At 33.7% G+C, this 23612-nt stretch overlaps 1 protein-coding gene across 6 annotated transcripts in view; it reads right to left on the bottom strand.

The window, feature by feature from the left end:
- ZNF280D (zinc finger protein 280D) overlaps positions 1-23612 on the bottom strand; it is a 102461-nt gene that overhangs the window by 1958 nt on the left and 76891 nt on the right. For 5 of the 6 annotated variants that reach the window (XM_023228632.1, XM_023228635.1, XM_023228633.1 and 2 more), the window contains 2 exons: positions 12023-12068; positions 3146-3201 (listed from right to left, as the gene is read on the bottom strand). In XM_023228632.1, the coding sequence (XP_023084400.1) occupies positions 3146-3201; positions 12023-12068 (102 nt within the window). Of the gene's footprint in view, positions 1-3145; positions 3202-12022; positions 12069-21978; positions 23039-23612 lie in introns of those variants that run through there. The other variant, XM_023228637.2, reaches the window with a different exon arrangement.

Here is a 23612-nt window from a genome sequence, read left to right as displayed (position 1 = left end):
TATTAAGTATTTCTTCATAAAGCAATGTTTTTGAACACTATCAAAATAAAGACATGCTCTAAAAAATAAAAAGTCAAGGTACATTTGCCCATCAAAAAGGAAAACAAGTCCAAGTTCCCCATCCTTGCTATGCCAGTATAATTTAGCAGGAGGCCATTTTCTTAGGCAAGATTCTGAGAAACTCTGGAGTCACATACTGAAAGATGTCTATCAACTAGTCCTAGTTCTGGCTGTCATTATTTTCATCTGTTCATATCTCTTGCCTGTTTCTAGTTTAAATTTAAGTATTTTTATTAACTTGCAAAAGTACCTAAAATAAAAAAATACACTTGGAACAAATCTATATTTTTGTATGATTTTTTTTTTTTTTTTTTTGAGACAGGGTCTTGTTCTGTCACCCAGACTGGAACACAGTGGTGCAAATGTCTCACTGCAGCTTTGACCTCCTGGACTCAAGCGATCCTCCCACCTCTGGCTCCCAAGTAGCTAGGAATATAGGCGCACACCACCAAGCCCAGCTAATTTTTTTATTTTTCAAAGAGACAAGGTCTTGCCATGTTACCCAGGCTGGTCTCCTAGGCTCAAGCAATCCCCTTGCCTTGGCTCCCAAAGTGCTGGCATTACAGGTATGAACCACCATGTCCAGCCTCCTTTACGATTTAAATAGCCTCTTATGTTTAGGATGTTTTTCCATACATAAAATCAGATAATCATTCAAACATATTTCTCTAATTTTTAATAGCCTAATTTTAAAAACATAAACACATGCTTGAAAAACTGTATGTAAATATATAACATACATACACATCTAAGTGTGTGAACATGTTTGTACACATATATATTTATATGTGTGTGCTTCTGTGTGTTTCTTCTGGCCCTGATGTGTTAACAGAAACAATCTAGTGAATCATAAAATACGAAAAACAAGATTTCTAAGAAGATCACCAATCCATTATCTAGATCTAAGGATGCTTATTTTACAAAAATAAATTTAATGATTACATATACCTTATTTCTTACATTTAATCAATCTGACATTTAGACGTATTCCCAATGAATTGCACAAATATCCTAGCAACATTTCCAAAAGGCAATTTATTATTTACTAAATTGTTATTTATATAAGGCTATTTCTCTATTTGTTTTGTTCTACTGATTTGTCTTTACACTATTCCTAAATCAACAGCACCCAGTTTTAACAATTACTGATTAACAATATACTTTAGAACTAAACAAATCACCTATATTCTACAACTCTTCCCCATAAATTTCATACTTTAAAAATGTAAAAGATATTTACCAAGGAAGTTCATTAAAACAATGTTTAAAACAGTGAATATTAAAAATCTATTTTTTTTTTTTGAGACAGAGTCTCACTGTGTCGCCCAGGGTGGAGTGCAGTGGCATGATCTCGGCTCACTGCAACCTCTGCCTCCTGGGTTCAAGTGATTCTCCTGCCTCAGTCTCCCAAGTAGCTGGGATTACAGGCGCATGCCCCCAAGCCTGGCTAATTTTTGTATTTTTAGTAGAGATGGGGTTTCACCATGTTGATCAGGCTGGTCTCGAACTCCTGACCTCGTGATCCACCCGCCTTGGCCTCCCAAAGTGCTGGGATTACAGGCATGAGCCACGGTGCCCAGCCAAAAATCTAATATCTTATCCAACAAGAAAGGAATGATTAAATACATTATGGTATTACTAAGTAGAAACATATAAATCTTTTTTTAAGTTTGTCAGTTTCCAAAACAAATCCCATAAATTTATTAAATTCATAATTTAATTTGTAAAATAGTCTATCATGCAGTTAATATATTATTTTTTATCATGGTAAAATTTTGCTTTTCTTGATTTGGATCCTCCCCATTTCTCTCTCTATATATAGATATAGATATTTTTATTTTTATTTTTTTATTTTATTTTATTTTTTTTTTAAATTATCATCTGTATACCTTTAATATTTACAACTTTAAGATATAGATATTTTTAAGGCTAGTCAAGTGAAGCGGTGGGAGTGGAAAAAGAACAAAGAACTCTGCAACTGGCTGTGATCAATCAGTTGTATCATTTTTGTTACATTATGATTGGGCAAGTTTGTCCACTATATTTTGTAATCATATGTTAGTGGTAGATTAGAAAGATTCTGATTTTTACATCAGGCTACTTTAATCGGTATTCTCATTAATTTCAATCATTCTTAACTCATTTTTTGGATCTTAACTGGCTAACTACATATAGAAAAATTATTATTTTCCTCATTTCAAATTTGTATAATTCTTATTTTTGTTCAGATCATAATCGACTAACTACAATTTACAGAAAACGTTAAATAATACAGAGATGACTAGTCCGCATTTTCTAACTCTTTAGTTGATTTTTTGTTAACATACCCCTGAGAAATTACAAAAAATGCCAGGTGAGGAAAGGGCGAGATAACTTTACTAATGAAGTATAAGAAACACCTCCATAGGAACTTAATCAATAATTTGCTTTTAGGGACAAAAGATTAATCTCAACAGACTAACAGGAAACCTACTGTAAATATATAGCATACAGATATAAATGGGTGAAATACTTAAAAGACAAAATAAAATTACCCTTCTTTGGAATAAAGTTCTAATTGGAATGTTCAGATTCTCTTCTGCTAAAAGACTGTGAAACATCTTGTGTTCTTTAACATTCTACCAAAGTATGAAAATTTTAAAAGCCAATCCCTGAATTTTGAAACTATTGAAATCCTACCACATAAGTAGTCTTATAGTTTTTTGAAAATACTTTAAAAAATTTTAAGATTATCTATTTGCAATAACTGTTTCTGTCTAGTCACAGGTAGCATCTTGTAAATGTTTTCATTTAATAGGGGCAAAGAAAATCTGCCAACATTTTACTTGCTAGTAAGTAGTTTTTCAAAAATTTAACAACATAAAATATACTCTATATGTTTAAAAGATTTAAAAATGAAGGATACAGAGAATATTTTTGTTGGATTAAAGTTTTTAAGTTTTATTTTAATTAAGAGCCATTATAGAAAATAGCACTATATACAAAAATTTAAATAGTCCTTTGCCAGTTAACTGTGAAATAATGCAGCTCAAGTGTTATTTCATATACTTGAATTTTAAGAAACTCATTTTTTCCTTATATTTACCTTTCAGAATTTGATGTTTCTGTTTCTCTTTCAGCCATGTTAGGTCTTGCAATTTCCTGAAATAATTAATAATACTTTTCTTTTATATTCACAGTAATCTTAAAGAAGACTATTTTTATTATGCTAAACTTTCTGGATAAAAGAAACTTAAGTGTGTAACTTAATATAACACAGAAATAGAAAAATAATTTATTAAATATAAAATATAATTAGAATAATTATCATAATTATATGCGGTTTTAAAAATGTTTTTAAACTTATAAAAGTTTCAGTGTACCAAAAGTTTCTGATTCAAGGTAAAAAAGCAGTTACCCACCCATGTCAATATCTGCTTTTCTTAACCTCTATTTCAAATGTGGGTCATAATTACAATTCTAGTAAAACACAACTTGAATTTGAATAATAAGATGCCTCCATAGTATTTTATATAAGTATATTAAGCACAGAGATTTAGATAAAACATTTTTGAATTTATGATTTCATAGTGAGTCACGGTAACCCTTCCACTGTCAAACCAAAAATATGAAACAGTCCACTAAGGAAGAAATATTCTACTTATTTCAAATGTTTCACAGGGAAAAAAGAAGAGTAAAACCTCAGTAAGCCATAGGCCAACCTAACAGCTTGTAACAATTACCAGCTATGCAGTACATACGATGCATGAAGCAGTGTATTAAGAACTTTACATTCACTATCTCATTTAATCTACATATTAGATTTTATAAACACTATTTTTATACATGAGAAATAAGACTGAGTGGGAACCCAACACAATACCACAGTAACTGGTAAAGAACCAAGGCAATACCACAATAAGTAATAAAGATTCAAATCTACATCTACCTCTTAACCACTATGGTAGATCAACTCAAGCCTATAAAATTGATAATGGTGTATTTACCACACACACTCATCTACTCACCCTCTCAAAACCCTGCTAAAATGAAGGCAAAGAAATAAAATATTTTTACTCATAAAGATGAAGGAAACATCAAAGTATACTAACTGCTAAACAGATTTCACCAACTTTTTAGAAATAGGAAAGTCACTAGAAGAGTGGGTACTGATTTAGCAGTATGGAGCAAGTTACAATGAATGTCTGCAGTAGAGGAGTGCAAGGAGAAGAGAATCAATTTGCCCAGAGAACCAAAAATATCTGGTATTTGCAGGTGGTCAGTATACTATTTAGTACACAAAAAGTAAAAACAAAGCATTGCTGGGAAATCTAAATGCTCCTTCCCCGAAGCTTACACAACAGGTACCTATACCTTCCCTTACCAAACAGGCTAAAAGTTAGCATCCTTCTTAACTTCCTTCCTTCCTTTTTTTTTTTTTTTTTTTTGACAGTCTTGCTTGCCACCCCGGCTGGAGTGCAGTGGTGCAATCTTAGCTCACTGCAACCTCCACCTCCAAAGTTCAAGCGATTTCCTGTCTCAGCCCCTCCAGTAGCTGGGATTACAGGCACCCACCACCATGCCTGGCTAATTTTTGTATTTTTAGTAGGCATGGAGTTTCACCATGTTGGCCAGACTGGTCCCCAACTCCTGGCCTCAGGTGATCCACCCACCTCGGCCTCCCAAAGTGCTGGGATTACAGGCATATTCCACCATGCCCAGCTAATTTTTTTATTTTTAGTAGAGATGGGGTTTCACCATGTTGGTCAGGCTGGTTGTGAACTCCTGACCTCAAATGATCCGCCCACCTTGGCCTCCTAAAGTGCTGGGATTACAGGAGTCAGCCACCGTGCCAGGCCTAAAAGTTAACTTTCTGAACTGGAGATAGTCTAGACTTATGAACACCAGGAACAGCAAAAGGCAGGCATGAGATACTGAGAAAACACAAAGATTTCGTAGAAGTCCACATACTTAACAATCCCTCTCCCTGCCTGGCTTCCAGAATGCCAAAAGCCAGGGAACTCACTCCCCAACCTAGCACCCTCAGCTAAAAGCTAGATTTCTCTCTGGAGAAAATGATCAACCCCAAAGAAAAAATTTTCCAGAATGATTTTTTTTTTTTTTAAGAGACAGGGTCTCACTCTATCACTGAGGCTGGAATGTAGTGGCATGATGATAGCTCACTGCAACCTCAAACTCCTGAGTTCAAGCAATCCTCCCACCTCAGTCTCCTGAGTAGCTAGGACTACACAGTATGTGCTCACTATGACTGGTTAGTTAAAAAAAATTTTTTAAATAGAGATGAAGTCTCCAGTGTTGCCCAGGCTAGTCTCAAACTCCTAGCCTCAAGGGATCCTCCTGCATCAGCTACCCAAAGTGTTGAGATTACAGGCATGAGCCACCACAGCTGGCGTCTCCATAATCATCTTGAGACCATCCTCCTCAACAAAGAATCAGTCAGCTCAGCACCTAATTTTCCCACACTGAAGTCTACGTAATTCTCATGCAGATTGTGCACACTGTACAGAGCACAAATCCAGAAGGCAACATACCGTAATTCATATCATCCATTCCCAAAGTATGATATATGGACACCTGGGGATTCCAAGCCACTTTCAGGAGGCATGTGAAGTCACAACTTTGGCATAAAAACAGTGGTGTGTAAAAATGGTGGCAAATTAATACAAATCAAGACAGGAGCACCAAACCCAACCTGTACTAGTAGTCATTGCATTCTTCACCACCATACACATAGTATTCTTCGCACCACACCGACACAAATTTTTAAAAGTAATAATTTTACTAAATCTCAATCTTTGAGCTCATATGTTTTTAATATTTTGTGTGACAAAATGCAAAGTACACATAAGATACAACTGTTGCCTACTGAAAATATTTGGGTCTGTGATTGAGTCGTGAGTTGTACTTACCCACTTTTTTTCATAGAACACCATTTTTATTTTAAAGAATGACTGTCAAATTATGAATATTTAGACTTGAGTTTCAGTGGACTCTTTCTTTTTGAAAAATCAACAAGTAAGCCTGTCGCATCAAGGAAAACAACTGACAGCATTCGTTTCCAGTAACAAAATCAAGCAAAAACTCCTACCTACCACTGATTAGATTAATGCCAATATTTACTGTGAGTGCTTGATATTATATAATGAAATATTTCAACATTTGGAAGATCTAGGGCACTTAGTGAGCCAATATGTTCCAAATGACCAATGCATTATATTACAAAATTAGGCATGGATGAAAGATCCATTCAAATTGTAAAACAGACAAACAGACTTTGATGTAACAAAGTGAAAAAGGTCAGTGATACGGAGTTAGATTCCACAGTGTAACAAGCAAGAAAACTTCCACTTGTCTACTTTTGGTATAGTACCAAAGGAAAATAATCTCAATTATTGGAAAATATTATTAAAGTACTGGGTGAGGCCCGGTATTCCTCATACATTTCAACCAAAAGAATGTATCACAACAGATTAGATTCAGAAACATGAGAATGCAATTTTTTTGTACAAAGCTTGACATTAAAGAAACATGCAAAAGTGTAAAATAAAGCCATTCTTTCTCACTAAATTCCTGTTGTTTTGGAAAATAGTTATTTTTCAGAAAAAATATTATGTATGTTGACATATATTTATTATTTTTATTTTTGACAATAGTTTTAAAATACTATTATTTCAATTTCTAATAAGGTAAACATTAGTAATTTTTGAGACTACAAAGGATATACGTAAATAATATCTGCAGGAGTTCTGCAGTCTTCAACCTGAATGGCTATGCAAGACAGCCCTGTCTCCATTCAAACACTTATGGTTTTCAATGATTATTTTAGCCTCATTCTTTAATTATGTAGGGGAGGGCAAGGATCACCACATAACAAAAGATATACCTTAACGTGAAAAACACCAAAATAAAAAGGAATAAACAAAGGGGCTTGGAGACATCAGATACATTGCTGGGAACAAAAGAAAAAAGTGTATATAAAATATTTAATATCCCCAAAGAGGTATATGTTATTATATCCATTAAATAATAACCAAACTATAAAAAAGAGAACTAAAGAACAAATAAAAAATTGCAGAGCTCTTCAAAATTACAAATATGTCAACTAAAATAAGTAATTAAGCTTAGAAAATTATTTTATAAGATTCAAACAAAAAAACAAAAAGATGAAAGGCCATAAAGAAAATAACATATAATTAAAGGAGTTAAAAAAAAAAAAAAAGGAGTTGATGCAAGAGGCTCAATATCAGAATAATAGGAGTTTCTTTAAAAAAAAAAAAAAAAAAAGAGAGAACATAGAAAATAAAAGTGAGCATTTACCAAAGAAATAAAAGAAGAAAACTTCTCCCAAACAGAAATCTCCAAACTCCAAAGGTTTGTCAGATGCCTAATGTAATGAATGAAAAAATGATGGGTGAACATAGCATGCAATTTCAAAACAGCAGTGACAGAGATAATCACTAAAGTTTCCAAAAAAAAAAAAAAAAAAGTAACCTAAATACCAAGAAACTGGAGCAAGACATGCATTAGACTTAATAAAAATACTGGACATAAGAAGATACTAAAAACAACATTTGAAAAACTGCGTAAAACACCAAAAGCAACGGCAGCAAAAGCCAAAATTGACAAATGGGATCTCATTAAACTAAAGAGCTTCTGCACAGCAAAAGAAACTACCATCAGAGTGAACAGGCAACCTACAGAATGGGAGAAAATTTTTGCAATCTACTCATCTGACAAAGGGCTAATATCCAGAATCTACAAAGAACTCAAACAAATATACAAGAAAAAAACAAACAACCCCATCAAAAAGTGGGGAAAGGATATGAACAGACATTTCTCAAAAGAAGACATTCATACAGCCAACAGACACATGAAAAAATGCTCATCATCACTCGCCATCAGAGAAATGCAAATCAAAACCACAATGAGATACCATCTCACACCAGTTAGAATGGCAATCATTAAAAAATCAGGAAACAATAGGTGTTGGAGAGGATGTGGAGAAATAGGAACACTTTTACACTGTTGGTGGGATTGTAAACTAGTTCAACCATTATGGAAAACAGTATGGCGATTCCTCAAGGATCTAGAACTAGATGTACCATATGACCCAGCCATCCCACTACTGGGTATATACCCAAAGGATTATAAATTATGCTACTACAAAGACACATGCACACTATTCACAATAGCAAAGACTTGGAATCAACCCAAATGTCCATCAGTGACAGACTGGATTAAGAAAATGTGGCACATATACACCATGGAATACTATGCAGCCATAAAAAAGGATGAGTTTGCGTCCTTTGTAGGGACATGGACGCAGCTGGAAACCATCATTCTTAGCAAACTATCACAAGAGCAGAAAACCAAACACCGCATGTTCTCACTCATAGGTGGGAACTGAACAATGAGCTCACTTGGACTCGGGAAGTGGAACATCACACAATGGGGCCTATCATGGGGAGGGGGGTGGGGGCAGGGATTGCATTGGGGAGTTATACCTGATATAAATGATGAATTGATGGGTGCTGACGAGTTGATGGGTGCAGCACACCAACATGGCACATGTATACATATGTAACAAACCTGCACGTTATGCACCTGTACCCTAGAACTTAAAGTATAATAAAAAAAAAAAAAAAAAGAACCTCAAAAAAAAAAAAAAAAACTGCGTGGGAATTGTTTTTATGTACTTCAGCCAAACTATCATTCATATAAATCTATTTTTACATATTTTTGGACTGAAAAAAAGATGCACACCTTCTGAGGAAGCTAGTAGAGGACACAATTCATCAAAATGATGAGTAAGCCAAGAAATGAGGAATAATTCATGGTTCAGCAAACAGGACATCCAACACAATAGAGTGGCAAAGGATAATCTTGACATAACAAAACTAAGCACAGGCTTAGAGAGTAACTGTTTAAGTTGAGGTGGGGAGTCTGGGAGGAGCTCTTCAGACCCCTTCACGCCCCAACAATTTTTTTTTTTATGTGTGTGAATACTGGAAAAACTATTTCCAAATATTAGAGAGAGAAATTGCAACATTAGAAAAACATACAGCATTAGGTACACAGAAAACTAAACAAACGAGTAAAAGAGATATATATTTTTAACTCCAGAAAAATAAAATAAGGTATAGAAAAGGAAAAGAAATCATGGGGTACTTTCTGGCTCAGCATAACAGTCTCAAAAATTTTGATGTAACTATTTTGCAATCAGTGCTATACCAAGCCATATTGAAGCCTGAGGCAAAAGAAAAAATGAATGCCCCTATAAGTTTTGCTTTGTGTGCGGTGTGTTTTTGTTTTGTTTTTTGTTTTTAGCAACAGGGTCTCACTTTGTTTCCCAGGCTGGTCTCTAACTCCTAGACTTAAGCAATCCTCCCACCTGTCTCCAAAGTGATGGGATTACAGGTGTGTGCCATTGTGCCCAGCCTGTTTTTGTGTACTTAAAAAAATTGTTTTCTAGAATGTTAGTCAGAAAAATATAGAAAAATTTAAAAGTGGGAGAATTAAACTCACAGTAGTTTAAATTTAAAATTTTTATTTATGCCAAAAACAGTATTATTTTATTCTCCTGGCTAATGGAAGCAAATGCATCAATGGTACATTTTCAAATCTAACTCTTTTCTTATTTTGTTTTCAAATGAGCAAACTGTCATGTACAACAATTTCTCTTGAACAAGTGACAATCATAAAAAAATGTTACATTAACCTCAGTTTACAGTAAGCTTCACTTGCAGGATTCCACTATGGCTGGAACTGTTTAAAATTTTTGAAAACCATTTCCAAATCTCTTTAAGATTGCACTAAGCAAAATGTGTTAAGAAGGTTTAGAAGACCCAAACACAAACTTGATTGCATGTTGCTGATATCAAATGCTGCTTTAAATTATTTCACAGAGTTTCTATAGAATTTAAATTGTCAGAATATTTAAGTGCAAACTTAGTGGCTCGTTTTTGTAAATCAGATGTATTTATACAAAACAACTTTTCTACAGTTTAGAAATTCAAAATCTGAAAACATTTCACTGAATTTTTTATATCTCTATATAAAATACGAAATTAGGGCATTTATAATCTTCATTTCTATTTAATAAGCACTGCCCTCATAATTATCAATACTCTTCACCCAGTGATTCGCGCACTTCTCATTTTACTTTTTTCATTTATTTTCAAATTTGAGAAGAATATGCATTATCTCTTGCTCAAGTTTTATGTTCATCAAATACGCTTTCAAAATTACCTTCAATTGTAAGCAAAGAGATAGGATTTTTATTAAGTGTGTAGCTTTATGTAGTCATGTTTACTGACTGTAAAGCCTTAGCTTCTTCCACTTGGCTCAAAATATCCATACAGAAAATCTGCATAACAATCTGTAATCTATTTGCACCAATATGCTTTCAATTTCAGCATAATGTATTTTGTCATTTGATATTATATCTTTTAATATTAGATAATCATCTTTGTATGCAAAGTGTCTCAACTGCATTTATCTTGATGTCCATAAGGTAACTATATATGATTTTAATGTCGTTTTTAGACCTGACAAGAATATCCGTGTGCTCACCGAATCCCCCTGCCCCTAAAATACATATCCTTTGTACAATACTAAAAAAGTTGATCATATTTAAATTCACAGAATATAGCATTTTTTCCTGTTAAATTATGATGAGTTAAACAAGGAACAAATTTGGCATAATTATTTTGGGGGCAAACATTGGCTTGTATACCCCTGTATACACCTGAAACATTTGCTCCATTATATCCCTGGCCAGAATTTTTAATGTAAATGTGATAAATAGAAATGAAGACTACATAAAGAAATGAAGAGCACAGGAAATGGTAAAAATAAAGGTAAATATAAAACTAATTTTAAAGTTTTTAATTGCCCTAAAAAAAAACTGTCAAAAGTAAAAACTGTAACACTGCATTCTGTGTATTTACAACATGCTTAAAAGTAAAATAAACAGTAAGAATAGAAAAAACACACAAATTGTCAATATCAGGAATGAGGGGATATCACTACAGATTCCAAAGATTACAAAGACAATAAGGGATACTATAAGCAATTTTCTCATTATACAAATACATTAAGATGATAGAGTTCAACATATTACGTAAAACGAACCAATTCCTCAAAAAAAACTACCGAAACTCCCTCAAGAAGAAATAGATTAAAAAAAAAAAAAAACCTGCATCTGTTAAAGAAATTTGTAGTTAAAAAATTTTTAAACAAAAAACTTTCTATGGTACAAAAGAAAGCTGCTTGGAAGAAGGCTGATACTTCTGCATGGATTTCACTTATATTATGCACCATTCAAGACAAAGTATTCAAAAGATAAATGCCAAATCTACCTCACTTCATTACACTCAAAAAGAGGCAGTCATTAAGTAATAACAACATAAATTGACATCAAGAAAGCAAGTAGTTGAGCAAAACTATTTCTACACTCATCTATTAGACTGTCCGGTAAATAACATTTATATGATAATTCTGAGTTTTGCATTCAGAGTACTTGTTCAAGATAGCTAAAACATATTTGACATACATTCAAAATATTTCTATTTTAAAAATTAGTTTAACCTTTTGACAGTTAAAAATTATCCCAGAAAATTAAACCTGGAAAGATTAATTTTTCCAGTGTGCCAAATGACTGAGGTTTTATTGATTTGGGGATTTTTAATTCATAAATTTATCTCCATTACTCACTAGTTGAACTAAATAACAGGCAAGTGAAATAAAAGATGTCTTTGTCAAAACAAGAATACCTTAAAATTTTACTTAGGGCTAGATATTTTTATATGTAATGAAAAATTTTAAATCTCAATTTTTTTTTCCTTACAACATCCCAAATATTGTTGATGTATGCATGCTGAAATTGAAAAAAATTTTTATATCATACCAATAATACTTTCAATGTATAAACCTTTAAGGTATAAAGTAAAACAAACTTTACCTTAGACACAGGTTCTTGTTCCTTTGTGGGAGCTTCTTTTTTTAATCTTGAAAACAAGATAAGTATTGAATATTTTATTTTATACGTACGATGGTAAAATATGAAACAGTTCTTTCTCTGCCAGCCTAAAATAATTAAAATGTAGATCGAAACTAATGTACATTTTATACTTTAAAGTAAATTGACCTCTGTAAATGTCTTAAGGTAAAAGTTAAATGTATGAGACTAAATAGTAGATTCGATAAACGTGCTAAATCAATAAAGACATATATTTCCTTGTTCTCTGAAAACAAGGGCACTTAAGAAATGTTCTCTTTGCTAAGTACAATTTAAAATAAAAGACATACACATTAGTAAAACAGTTTCAAAACAATAATTACTCTTTAAAAATTAAAAGCAGGTTATATGCTTTGTAAGTAATATGCATCAGTATTTATGATTACAGGACTTAAAAAGTGAAAAAAGATAAATATTTTATCTATTGTGAAATTCAACATGATAATGCCACTTAAATATATACTATAGTTAACTTACTCCGGAGGCAGTAAAATCACACAAATAATTAGAATTTTGAGGAATATATTCTCTTTAAAACTTCCATAAGCACTGCTCAAATATTAAAACTTACTGATTTCAAAAAATATTAATTATAACTTATTAAAACATTAACAAAGGTATATGCCATCCAGAAAATCTTGCAAAATAATCAAGTTAATCTAGGAGCTAGCTTATCCAAAGGATCTTTGTTTTAGAACCTGCAGAAATGACTAAATATTATTTGTGGTATTATATATTAAACTCAATTTTAATCTGTGTAAGTAGGGTACCTACCTGATGTGAAATGTCATTAATCAAGACTTAAGTGATACATAATTTTATGAAGGGTTAATAGCTATACCTAAGGAATAATATATTTAACATAAGCAACAACTATATTATCTTAAATTTCATTGACAAAAAAAAAGATATCTAATAGGATAGAAATGTCAGCCATCCTAAAAGCTACCCTTATGGCTAATCCATGAAACAGACTTGGCAAAACCCTCCTTCTTTATTCATCCTTTGAGAGCACATTTTTTAAAATTAGGGCTATAAATGTTAGTATTTTGCTAAATATTAATAATTAACTATATGAAATTACTTATCTATATTTTAGTTATTAGGCAAAACTGCTACTTAAAATAGATTATGTCCTTTGTAAAACCACTATATTGGCAGTGCACTACAATAATTTACAACCAACTTGTTAAGCCAACTGAAATGAATAAAACTTGCACAAAAAATTGACAAAAGACACAAATGTCAATCATTTTTGGGACTAAAGATTTTGTAATTGTCTCAAGTATTTAACTGTGCACAATACTTATAAAGATGAGATCACATCAAGTATACAGTATAACTTCACTGGTTTAAGGAAGTATAAAGGAAAATAAGTTTTAAGAATAAAATTAGTTATACAGTAGTAAGAAAACGTGAAATATTAGTCTAAAAAAGCAAAAAGTATGAAAAAGCAAATTAATGAAGTTTTGAAATAAATGTGTATATTACAACTCATTTTTATTTCTAAGCATTTAGTCATTTTAAATTCAGTTTGAAAAACAAATTGGTCATAGAACAGTTTAAATATTTCATGAAAGATTTTTCTCCCTCAGCTTATCGCTGTAAATGTTATCAAAGTAGGACCTTTTATATTCTTATAAAAGAAATATTATCATGCTAATCATTTTAGCATATGCCTATTATAATAAATTAATTGTATGCAGCTATTAAAATGAGCCCCATTAAGTATGTTCATTATTGCTGGCATTTCAACAGAGGAAACACAGTCCTCTTGCTATCCCTGCGATGGGGGTTGGTGACAAAGGTTTTTATTACTCTTTATTGTACTGGCAAGAAACTGGTAGGTGAGAACACAGTAAGTTATTGAAATAACTTGAATTAAGAGGCCTATGATTTCAATCTTGTTTTCTGCCTTTTACCTTACTAGTACTCTCTTTAAGGAACACAATCGTAATAACTAGTAAACACCTTTAGAAAAATAAATCTTAAAAATATTTAGAAAAACACAGTAAATTTTAAATTATAAAATGCATCACTAAAATGCACACTAAAATTTTGAATTATAAAAGTATACTTTAAGATTAATAAATTTTAATATAACTACTAACACATCATTAATACTTTTAGAAAAGAAAAATTGTCTTACCTATAATTCTTATTTATTAAAGATACCTGCTGAAATAGTCATTATTTTAGACATTCAATTACTTTGGTAGAAGACAGTGAAATTTCCTAAGCTCAAAGTTCTGAGCTAATGACCCGCCATTAGGTAATTATACTTTTCACATGTGAATGTTACAGTAATTTTTAATAGAAAAATATAGTGTAGTATTTATAGCAAACACTATTTAAAATTTAAATGCAAAGAGAACAGAAGGACTGACTGGTGATCAATTTCAACACCATTAGTGGTCAAGATTGCAAGTAAATAATTTTTCCCCTCTATGAAAACCTGCTGAAATAGATCTTTCTGATATATTTCTACAGGATAAGCTTTTTCCTCTAAAGACTAAAATGGCCCTATTTGCATTTTTCTGCAGGTCTTAGGACCAATCCATACAAAATGTTTGTTTTGTTTTGTTTTTTATAGACAGAGTTTTGTTCTTGTTGCCCAAGTTGGAATGCAATGGCATGATCTTGGCTCACTGCAACCTCCACGTCCCACGTTCAAGCGATTCTCCCGTCTCAGCCTCCCAAGAAGCTGGGATTACAGGAGCATGCCACCATGCCTGGCTAAATTTTGTATTTTTAGCAGACAGAGGGTTTCATCATATTGGTCAGGCTGGTCTCAAACTCCTGACCTCAGGTGATCCGCCCGCCTCAGCTGTCCAAAGTGCTGGGATTACAGACATGAGCCACTGCGCCCAGCCAATCCATACAAAATTTAACATTCTGGCTCACTTATAGTAGTATGTTCCTTTGAAGTTTCATTCACACCATAAACATACCATGGGGTGAGAGGAAGAACTGTAAGGGGGAAAATATTCAGATTCATTTCAGCTAGGCCACATTCTTTCTTTCTGAGGACATTTAAAAGTCAAAAATTTCAATGCTAATGTTAGAAATGTAATCTTTAAGAATATTTGTAAGCACACTAAAAAAGTTGAAAAGAGGCTGTAAAGCAACCAGTAGTAAAGTCAGCTAGTAATCATGACCTTCCACTTAGCCCAGGCATGGTGGTACATGCCTGTAATCCCAATGCTTTGGGAGGCCAAAATGGGAGGACCACTTGAGATCAGGAGTTTGAGACCAACCTGGGCAACATAGTGAGACCTCATCTCTAACAAAAAAAAAAAAAATTAAAAATTAGCCAGGCGTGGTTGTACACACCTGAGTCCCATCTCAGTCTCAGGAGGCTGAGGCAGGAGAAGTGCTTGAGCCCAGGACTTTGAGGCTGCAGTGAGCCATGACTGCACACTGCACACCAACCCCCTGGCTTGAGCAAAACAGCAAGACCCTGTCTCAAAACAAAAAACAAAAAACAAACAAACAAAAAGCAGCAAAATAAAATGAAAAGATTATTCACTGAGACATTCAGGGACTAAGTTTAATATAGTAATCATCAGACTAAGAAATAACAGTAAAACATCTACTCTACCATTTCTGATCATTTGTTCTGAGAATTATCAATACATTTATATTTGGAAAGGATGCCTAAGCAAAACATTTATCAGGTTGTACATATTTCGGTATTGTACTAAGTGTTCCAGTCCAAAGTTAAAAAAGACTGTCTCTCTTCTCAAGGAGTTCACTGTCAAGAAAACAAAACGAAGCAAATGTTTACATTATGAAGTTTTGGAAGAGACATTTTTGTTCAGAGAATTAAGCCACTATGAAAGGGAAAGAGGCAAGGAAGCAGTGAAGACACTACAGTGAACTTGGATTTGCAAAAAGAGCAGGAGTTCGCAAAGCAGAGTAAGGAGATCCAAGGCAGAGAAAAAGCAAAGAAGTACGAAACAAGCAAAGAAAGTATGAAAGAGCAAAGATGACAGATGACAAGATGACAATATGAGAATTGGTGGTCTCATATCACTGAAATGTCAGGCACAAAGCAAAGTAGTCAAAGATGAAGCCTCTTCAGGGAAGGTCTTGATTGCCATGCTAAAGTGTTCATGCTAAGAACTTTAATGCTAATAGGAAAGTATGACCAAATTTGTGCATCAGAAGGACAAAGGTCTGTATTGGTAGAAGACAAACTGAGAGTCCAGTTAAGAGACAGTTAATGACTTTCTCAGTTAAAACAGTAACAGTGTCAATGGAGAAAAGGTTGGTTTAAGGAGATAAGAACAAGTGAAAACCAAAAGAATGTAAGTATACACTGGGTAAAGGTAAATGTGGAGAACAAATATGACCCCCTCAAATGCCTGCCCTGGATGGTAAGAGATTATTCACGATATGGAATTCAGAGGAGGGAGAAAGCATTCTTTGAGGGAAAAATAAATTCAATTTTGGACATACTGGAATTTTGGTGCTTATAGAACATTCATATGGAAATATTTACCACTCAGACCTGCCTCTTGTATATCTCATCCTTGTACACAATTCCAACCACAACTTCTATTTATTTGTTTATTTTTTGAGACAAGGTTTCACTCTTGTTGCCCAAGCTGGAATGCAGTGGTACGATCATGGCTCACTGTAACCTCCACATCCCACGTTCCAGTGATCCTCATCTCCATCTCCTGAGTAACTGGGATTACAGTCACACTTGGCTAATTTTTTATACTTTCTTGTAGAGATGGGGTTTCACCATGTTGCCCAGGCTGGTCTCAAACTCTTGAGCATAAGTGATCCACCTGTCTTGGCCTCCCAAAGTGCTGGCATTACAGGTGTGAGCTACCACACCTGGCCACCAACCATCACTTCTCTTATCACTTCAAAACTAACATCCAGAGAATGACTCCTCCATTTTTAATACAATTCATTATTTTTCAAACAGTTGACAATTCAGTTCAGACTTGAGTCCTAAGAGACTATATAATTCAACTGCCCCCATCTTGCAGATGAGAAAATCTGAGGCCTAAAAAAGCTAAAGTTATAAAGCCATTAAGCAATAGAATGAGGATTAAATGTGTGGGTTCTACTTCAAATTTCCATTGCACTGCCTCAAGCCTATTCCTCTCCTGTGAATCAGGCTCCCTTATGATCATGCCAGGAAAACTGAAAACCTTAACTGATCTCTCTGCCTTTGTATGTTTTCCACTCTAAAACATGCTGAGTATCACTGCCAAATTAATCCTACTAAAAGACCAATTTATACCATTCTTTGCTCAAATGTTATATTGCCCAAACATCATTAGGGCAGTATTTCTATGAAGTTTGAGCAACAGAACATAGGATTGGGACAGTAAACTGGTAGGCTAGATTACTGTCCCAATCCTATGATTGTGTCAGTTGCTGCCTACCCTTCTGCAGAAAGAGGGCCTTAACACTGAATCTTAGTCCTATCCAGTTTCTTGGCCAGTCACAAGCAAGGCAGGATTTACACCTGAAATTACAAGCAGAAGCAGAGAATAGAGGATACTACTGAGTAGTTTAGTCTCTGAAGACAGCCTGACAGAATTTAAATTGAGGCTCTCCACTTAACAGGGATGTGTGACCTTGGGCAAATTATTTAACATATCTGTATCTCAGTTGTCTCATCCATAAAATCAGACAGTAACAGCTCATATCTCACAAATATGTGAGAATTAAATGAGTAAATAAATGCAAAAAACTTAGAAGAGTGTCTGCCACACTGTATGTGCTCAGGAAATGTTAGCTGTTATTGTCATGGGCATGGGTAGAGTATCGAATCAATATTCTTGCTCAGAATCTGCTTGAGAGTATACAACAAATTTAGTATACCATCTAAATATCTCTACTCCCATGTTTCCACCTCATCCTGAACCCAATAGACATTAATTTTGATTGCTGGTCTACTCTCCTTAGGACTAATTCTATCTTTTCTCATATAAAATGATCTACTAATCTTAGAACACCAGGGTATGATTTGGCCATCTAAAGCTATTATAACAAAGATAGAGCAGAAAAATCATTTTAGATAGATGGAAGAAAGAACTAGGTAAAGACAGAGAGACAAGAAATAAAAAAGACCAAAATAATCACGTGTAAAATGTGAAGAAAAAAATAAGACCATCAATGTAGGCAGAAGATTTTAATGACAGTCTAGGACTCTATTTTATTATTTTGGTTTGTTGGTAATATTGAATTATACCCTGGATATTTAATTTATAATCTAAAAGCACCAACCCTCAGGAACCAGACACTGAAAAAAATGGTAGTAACCTCAGAATCACTGGTAGAGATTGGCACAGTTTGTCCTAAATGAAAGACTAGACTAAAGTTTCATTTATTTTTCCATCTCACGGGGTCTCAAATTCTCCCTGCTTATCAGATATCAAAGGCAGAAGTCCAAACTGCCAGAAACCACCACATCTTGATGCACAGGTCCTACCTACCAATTTGCAATTACATACCAGGAAGTCTACTTTGAAAAGGAAGAACTATTTCACAGTTCCTAAACATCTGGTTTGAGATATTAATGTCCATGGTAGGATAAGAGAATCTAGGGGCTACAATCCCAGAGTTTAAAGGAAACAAGCCCAAAATGAACTCAATAGATGTTTGCTTTTTAAAAAAAATCTTGCTAAATAAATGAAATGAAGACTCCTGATAATTTTGAACACATAAGAACTACAGAGTTATAATTTAGGATTATGACCAGAGATAATAATTCCTCCATGTAAGTTCAAAATTTCACAGGAAAATAATGGAATGAACCCTTATATATCTTCAGTGGTCACAGATTCAATGACAGTAAGTATTTCTTAACAGAAATAATATTTTAAAATACAAGATTTATAGAAAAAGGCTGTCATTCTGTTCCTAAGAGTTTACTTACTGCTTACATTTATGAAAGATAATTAATGACTTATTGGTTTGAGAGTGGCAGAATAAAGTGATATTTCACCTTGAGAATAGGTCCAGATTCTCTCCTGATACAGCATTTCACAAAAAATCCCATAATGCAATATATACATGATATTAATGGTTTAACTGATTACAAAATCAGTTGACTGTAGGCCCTGTAAAAAATGTGGAGTCAGTGTCTACATTTCTAATTCCCTTATTCTGTAATTGTTTTGGTGCTATAAACCATGTTTTATTCATGTTTCCATTTCCAACACTTGACACAGAATCTTGCACACATAAAAAGTAGGATGTCAATGTTCAGTGACAACGAATATATGGGAGGGTTATCTATATCCCACTGTAAATGAGCCATGTAGTTGCTACTGGTGCTAAGTATAAAGTTCATTAAATTAGGGGGATTTAATAAAGTAAAATACACATATTAACATCTGTAAAACACATTTTACATATTTCTAAGATCTTCAAAACAAAGATATTTTCAACCCCATTTCACAGAAAAAGAAACTGAAGTAACTTTATCTTAAATAAAGTTAGTGAGGCAGCTGGGTCCTTTAACTCTAATATTTTGGCGGTCAATGTCTTTCCTATTGTACTTTGCTTAGAACAAACATGGACGTCACTCAGAGAACTAAATCAACTTTTAAAATCTCTTCAAATTGTGGCTTTTAGGATATTTGATTCAACAATAAAATAGGCAACCAGTTAAGCAGCCTAGTTTAGCAAGCTTGAGTTATTATGTATTTACCACAGATTCTTACACTCTCCAGATCTGTTAGAGGAAATTATCACTCTATTCTCGACTTTTTGTCAAGAAAGATAAACTTACAAAACTCAAACCTTTACTTCTATTTTGTTATAATTCATCCATCCAGGTAGATATGCAAGAAAACAGAGAAGGGGAGAAATGGAAGTAAGGGAGAAACAGAAAAGAACAATTTCATGACTGAGTTTGACTTTGCCTGTTTCATGTCTTCACTCAAATGTCATCTCTCAGTGAGGCCTCACTAAAATAAAAATGGCAGCCTTTCAACTCCCACCCCATACTCCTTTATCCCCCTTCTCTGATTCATATTTGTCCATAGTATTGATCACCATCTAACATATTATATGTTTTATTTACTTTTTATGGTCTTTCACAAGTATAGTGTAAGTTCCATAACAGCAGAGATTATAGTCTATATTTCTAGCACCTAGGACACTGCCAGGCAAAAAGTAGATGCTCAACAAATATTTGCTGAATATATGACACCCAAAGAAGCAAAGTGTTTTGCCAAAATGTGACAAAAATAGGGCAAGAATCTGAGCCTCTGTAGTTTAATAATTATTTTTCTAAGAATGGTGATGGATTCAAACTGAATCAATCACATATTTTATTCAACAGTAACCAAAAAGCACATATGCATGAAATGGCTATCTGACCAGATGAATAAACCAAAATAACATGATGGTAAGGAGGGATTAGACTCAAGCTAAAACTCATTAGCACCAAACTGAAAATTCAACTAGTTGCTTACAATAAGCAAATTCTGTACTGACTGCCAAGTGATTTATTTGAACCAAATTTTTAAAAAATGATTTTACTGGTGACAGAACTTTAAGAGTTCATACTTTAAGAAAATGAACTTGATATATACTATAAAAAATAAAATTTTGGCCGGGCGCGGTGGCTCAAGCCTATAATCCCAGCACTTTGGGAGGCCGAGACGGGTGGATCACGAGGTCAGGAGATCGAGACCATCCTGGCCTACACGGTGAAACCCCGTCTCTATTAAAAAATACGAAAAACTAGCCAGGCGAGATGGCGGGCGCCTGTAGTCCCAGCTGCTCGGGGAGGCTGAGGCAGGAGAATTGCGTAAACCCGGGAGGCAGAGCTTGCAGTGAGCCGAGATCGCGCCACTGCACTCCAGCCTGGGCGACAGAGCGAGACTCCGTCTCAAAAAAAAATAAAAATAAAAATAAAATAAAATAAAATTTTATGTAAGACCACAAAGCAGTACAGTCATTCCCTGGTATTGGTAGGGGATTGGTTACAGAAACTGCCCTCCCCCCATCCAGGTCCCTGTACCTCCCCAAACCTCCACCAGGAATAACAAAATCCTCAGATGCTCAGGTCACTGATACAATGTAAATGCTATGTAAATAGCTGTTAAACTGTATTGTTTTTATTTGTATTTTTTATTGTTGTATTGTTATTTGTTATGGTTTTTCCCCCAAAATACTTTCAATCCATGGTTGGCTAAATCTATAGACATAAAACTCAAGGATATGAAGGATTGACTGTACTCCTAAATTACTATATTAAGAATGTGGCTTATCCTATTTTCGACCTATGACCAAGGTAAGGTGAATATCTGTAAATGAACTAATGTTAAAAATGGAAAAAGTTATTGTTTCTGGATAAACTTTTAAAAACTGGGTAGACAGAGTAGATAACCAAAATTCCTAGAGACAAAAAAGGAAAAAAAAAAAAAAAAAAACTAGTATATCACTAAGTCCACTACTAAGAAACAAACCACTTGTGGAGATTTTGGAAAACCTTTCACTTAAAATATAAATTAGTTTGGAAACTCAGAACTATTAGATTAAACTCTTTTGATAATTGCAAGAAACACATCATATAATAAGTGGTCATCTAAACTGGCTTTAACTGGTCATCTAAACTGGCCTGCCTATCCTTATGGCTATTAAGATCACAAAAGGCATTTTGCTAGTCTTTAAAATTTAAGAAATTAGTATAGTAACCTTTCCATTCTGCTGCAAGAAAAAAAATGCAAGGTATACTAAGTAGATATAGCACTGTCTGCAGCCAAGTAACAAGGCTTCCATATAACAATTAGAGCAATGTTCCTATTTATAAGATAAAATCTACATCCTTTATTCATCAGCAAATAATTCCTGAGTCACTTAAACAATATAATTTTTATTAAAAGAATTATAGTATCAAAAGTGTTCAGATCTATATTCAATGTAACTAAAATAAACACATGACAAATTTAAAATATATAAAGGAAAGAAATACATGCATTACTGGTTACCATATGTATGTTTTTTAACATGTTACCTTTATCCAAAGGAGCTACATTAATGGCTAAGTAGATATTACATCCTAGACCCACAAATATGTAACTTTAAAACTGGCTCTTAAGGTCTGCAAGTAGTACTGCCAATTCTTTACACCTAAGAACTCACAATAAAGGTAATACTAATAATAATCCCAATAGGACAGAGTATCTAATAATGTCTAATGGGCTGAGTAACAGCCAAATTTAAAATCTACAAATAGGCAGCTATACAAAATCTGTAGAGAATTCTAAGAAATCTCTTGGAGTTCTTAAAACAAACACTAAACAAATTTTAAATAATGTAATATAAAAATAGACATCATAAAATAGACACTGATAAATTTCAGAACATAAAACCAAGCTATTGAAATTAAATTAATTTTTAAAAAATCAAAATGCAAGAATTGGTATTGTTAAATTACAGAGTTAATACTGGTTAATAGATTTTATATGTCAGTAAAAATAACTGCAATTTTGGAACATAATTGTGGAGACCTGTTGTTCCAAGGATATGAAAGTAGCCATGGTTTCCTAACAACTAGAGCTTTTATATTCCTTGGACTGCATTCATGCTACAGAAAGATTTAAAGGCAGCAGCCAAAATGACTAAACTTCAACTTGGATGCTGAAGCAGTGATTTGATGGGCTTTTCTTGGTCATAATCGACTCATAAGCTTAAGATCATAAGCCAAAGCCCCCAGTGGGAAGTATGCTCAATTTGGTGGGCCTTAAAGCCATCTCTGGCCAAACAGCATCAGCCTTATGGGAGGCCAGCCATGTAGAAAGGGAGTCACCCCAAGATCTGATTTCTTGAGGCCACAACCTAAGAGCAGGTCCCACAGTCAAATTATTCACATTCCTTGGAAAGAGAGAACAGGCATCAGTTGTGTCCATCGAAGGGGGACACTGTCCAGGTATACCCTGGACATTTTTTGAAATCTCTGGGCTGCTTCTGCATCTGAAAAATAAGAAAAACAGCACAATGACAGACAACGAATGAGGAAAAAGACAATTATCTGGCCTAAAACTTAAGACATATAAGAAATTAAGAAAGCAGACAAATAGACAAAAAGACAAACAGCCATATAATTTGGAATCTATTATTCTGAAGGCAAGTACAGCAGAGAAAAACAAAAATTATTGTAAGCAAAGAAAAGGCCATAGCAACAAATGTTATTTTTAGACAGCGCAAACTGGAGAAAAAAATATGTTAAGATATGTCAACCTGACACAAAGATAAGGTGGAATAAGAATCTAGTCCCCTTTGAAAGCTGAAAAGAGCTGAATAATGAGAGCTAGTGTCATGAACTTGGCTGCTCAGCTGCCTTTGTGTAAGAAAACATCTCAGAACTTTGAACTTAGGAAATTCCAACTTGTCTTGCACCAGGTCACGAGCTCCATAGAGCAGGAACCTATTTCAACAAGCAGCTTTAAAAAAAAAAAAAACAAAATACTTTAATACTTTTCATTCGTATTAATGATACATTTAAAAATGCAGTAGTGCTAAAATCCATCAAAGTAAAATGCACTGA

This window comes from Piliocolobus tephrosceles, chromosome 6, assembly GCF_002776525.5.
Source record: "Piliocolobus tephrosceles isolate RC106 chromosome 6, ASM277652v3, whole genome shotgun sequence".
In the NCBI taxonomy this organism is placed as follows: Eukaryota; Metazoa; Chordata; class Mammalia; order Primates; family Cercopithecidae; genus Piliocolobus; species Piliocolobus tephrosceles.
This window is presented reverse-complemented; position numbering and strand designations above follow the sequence as displayed.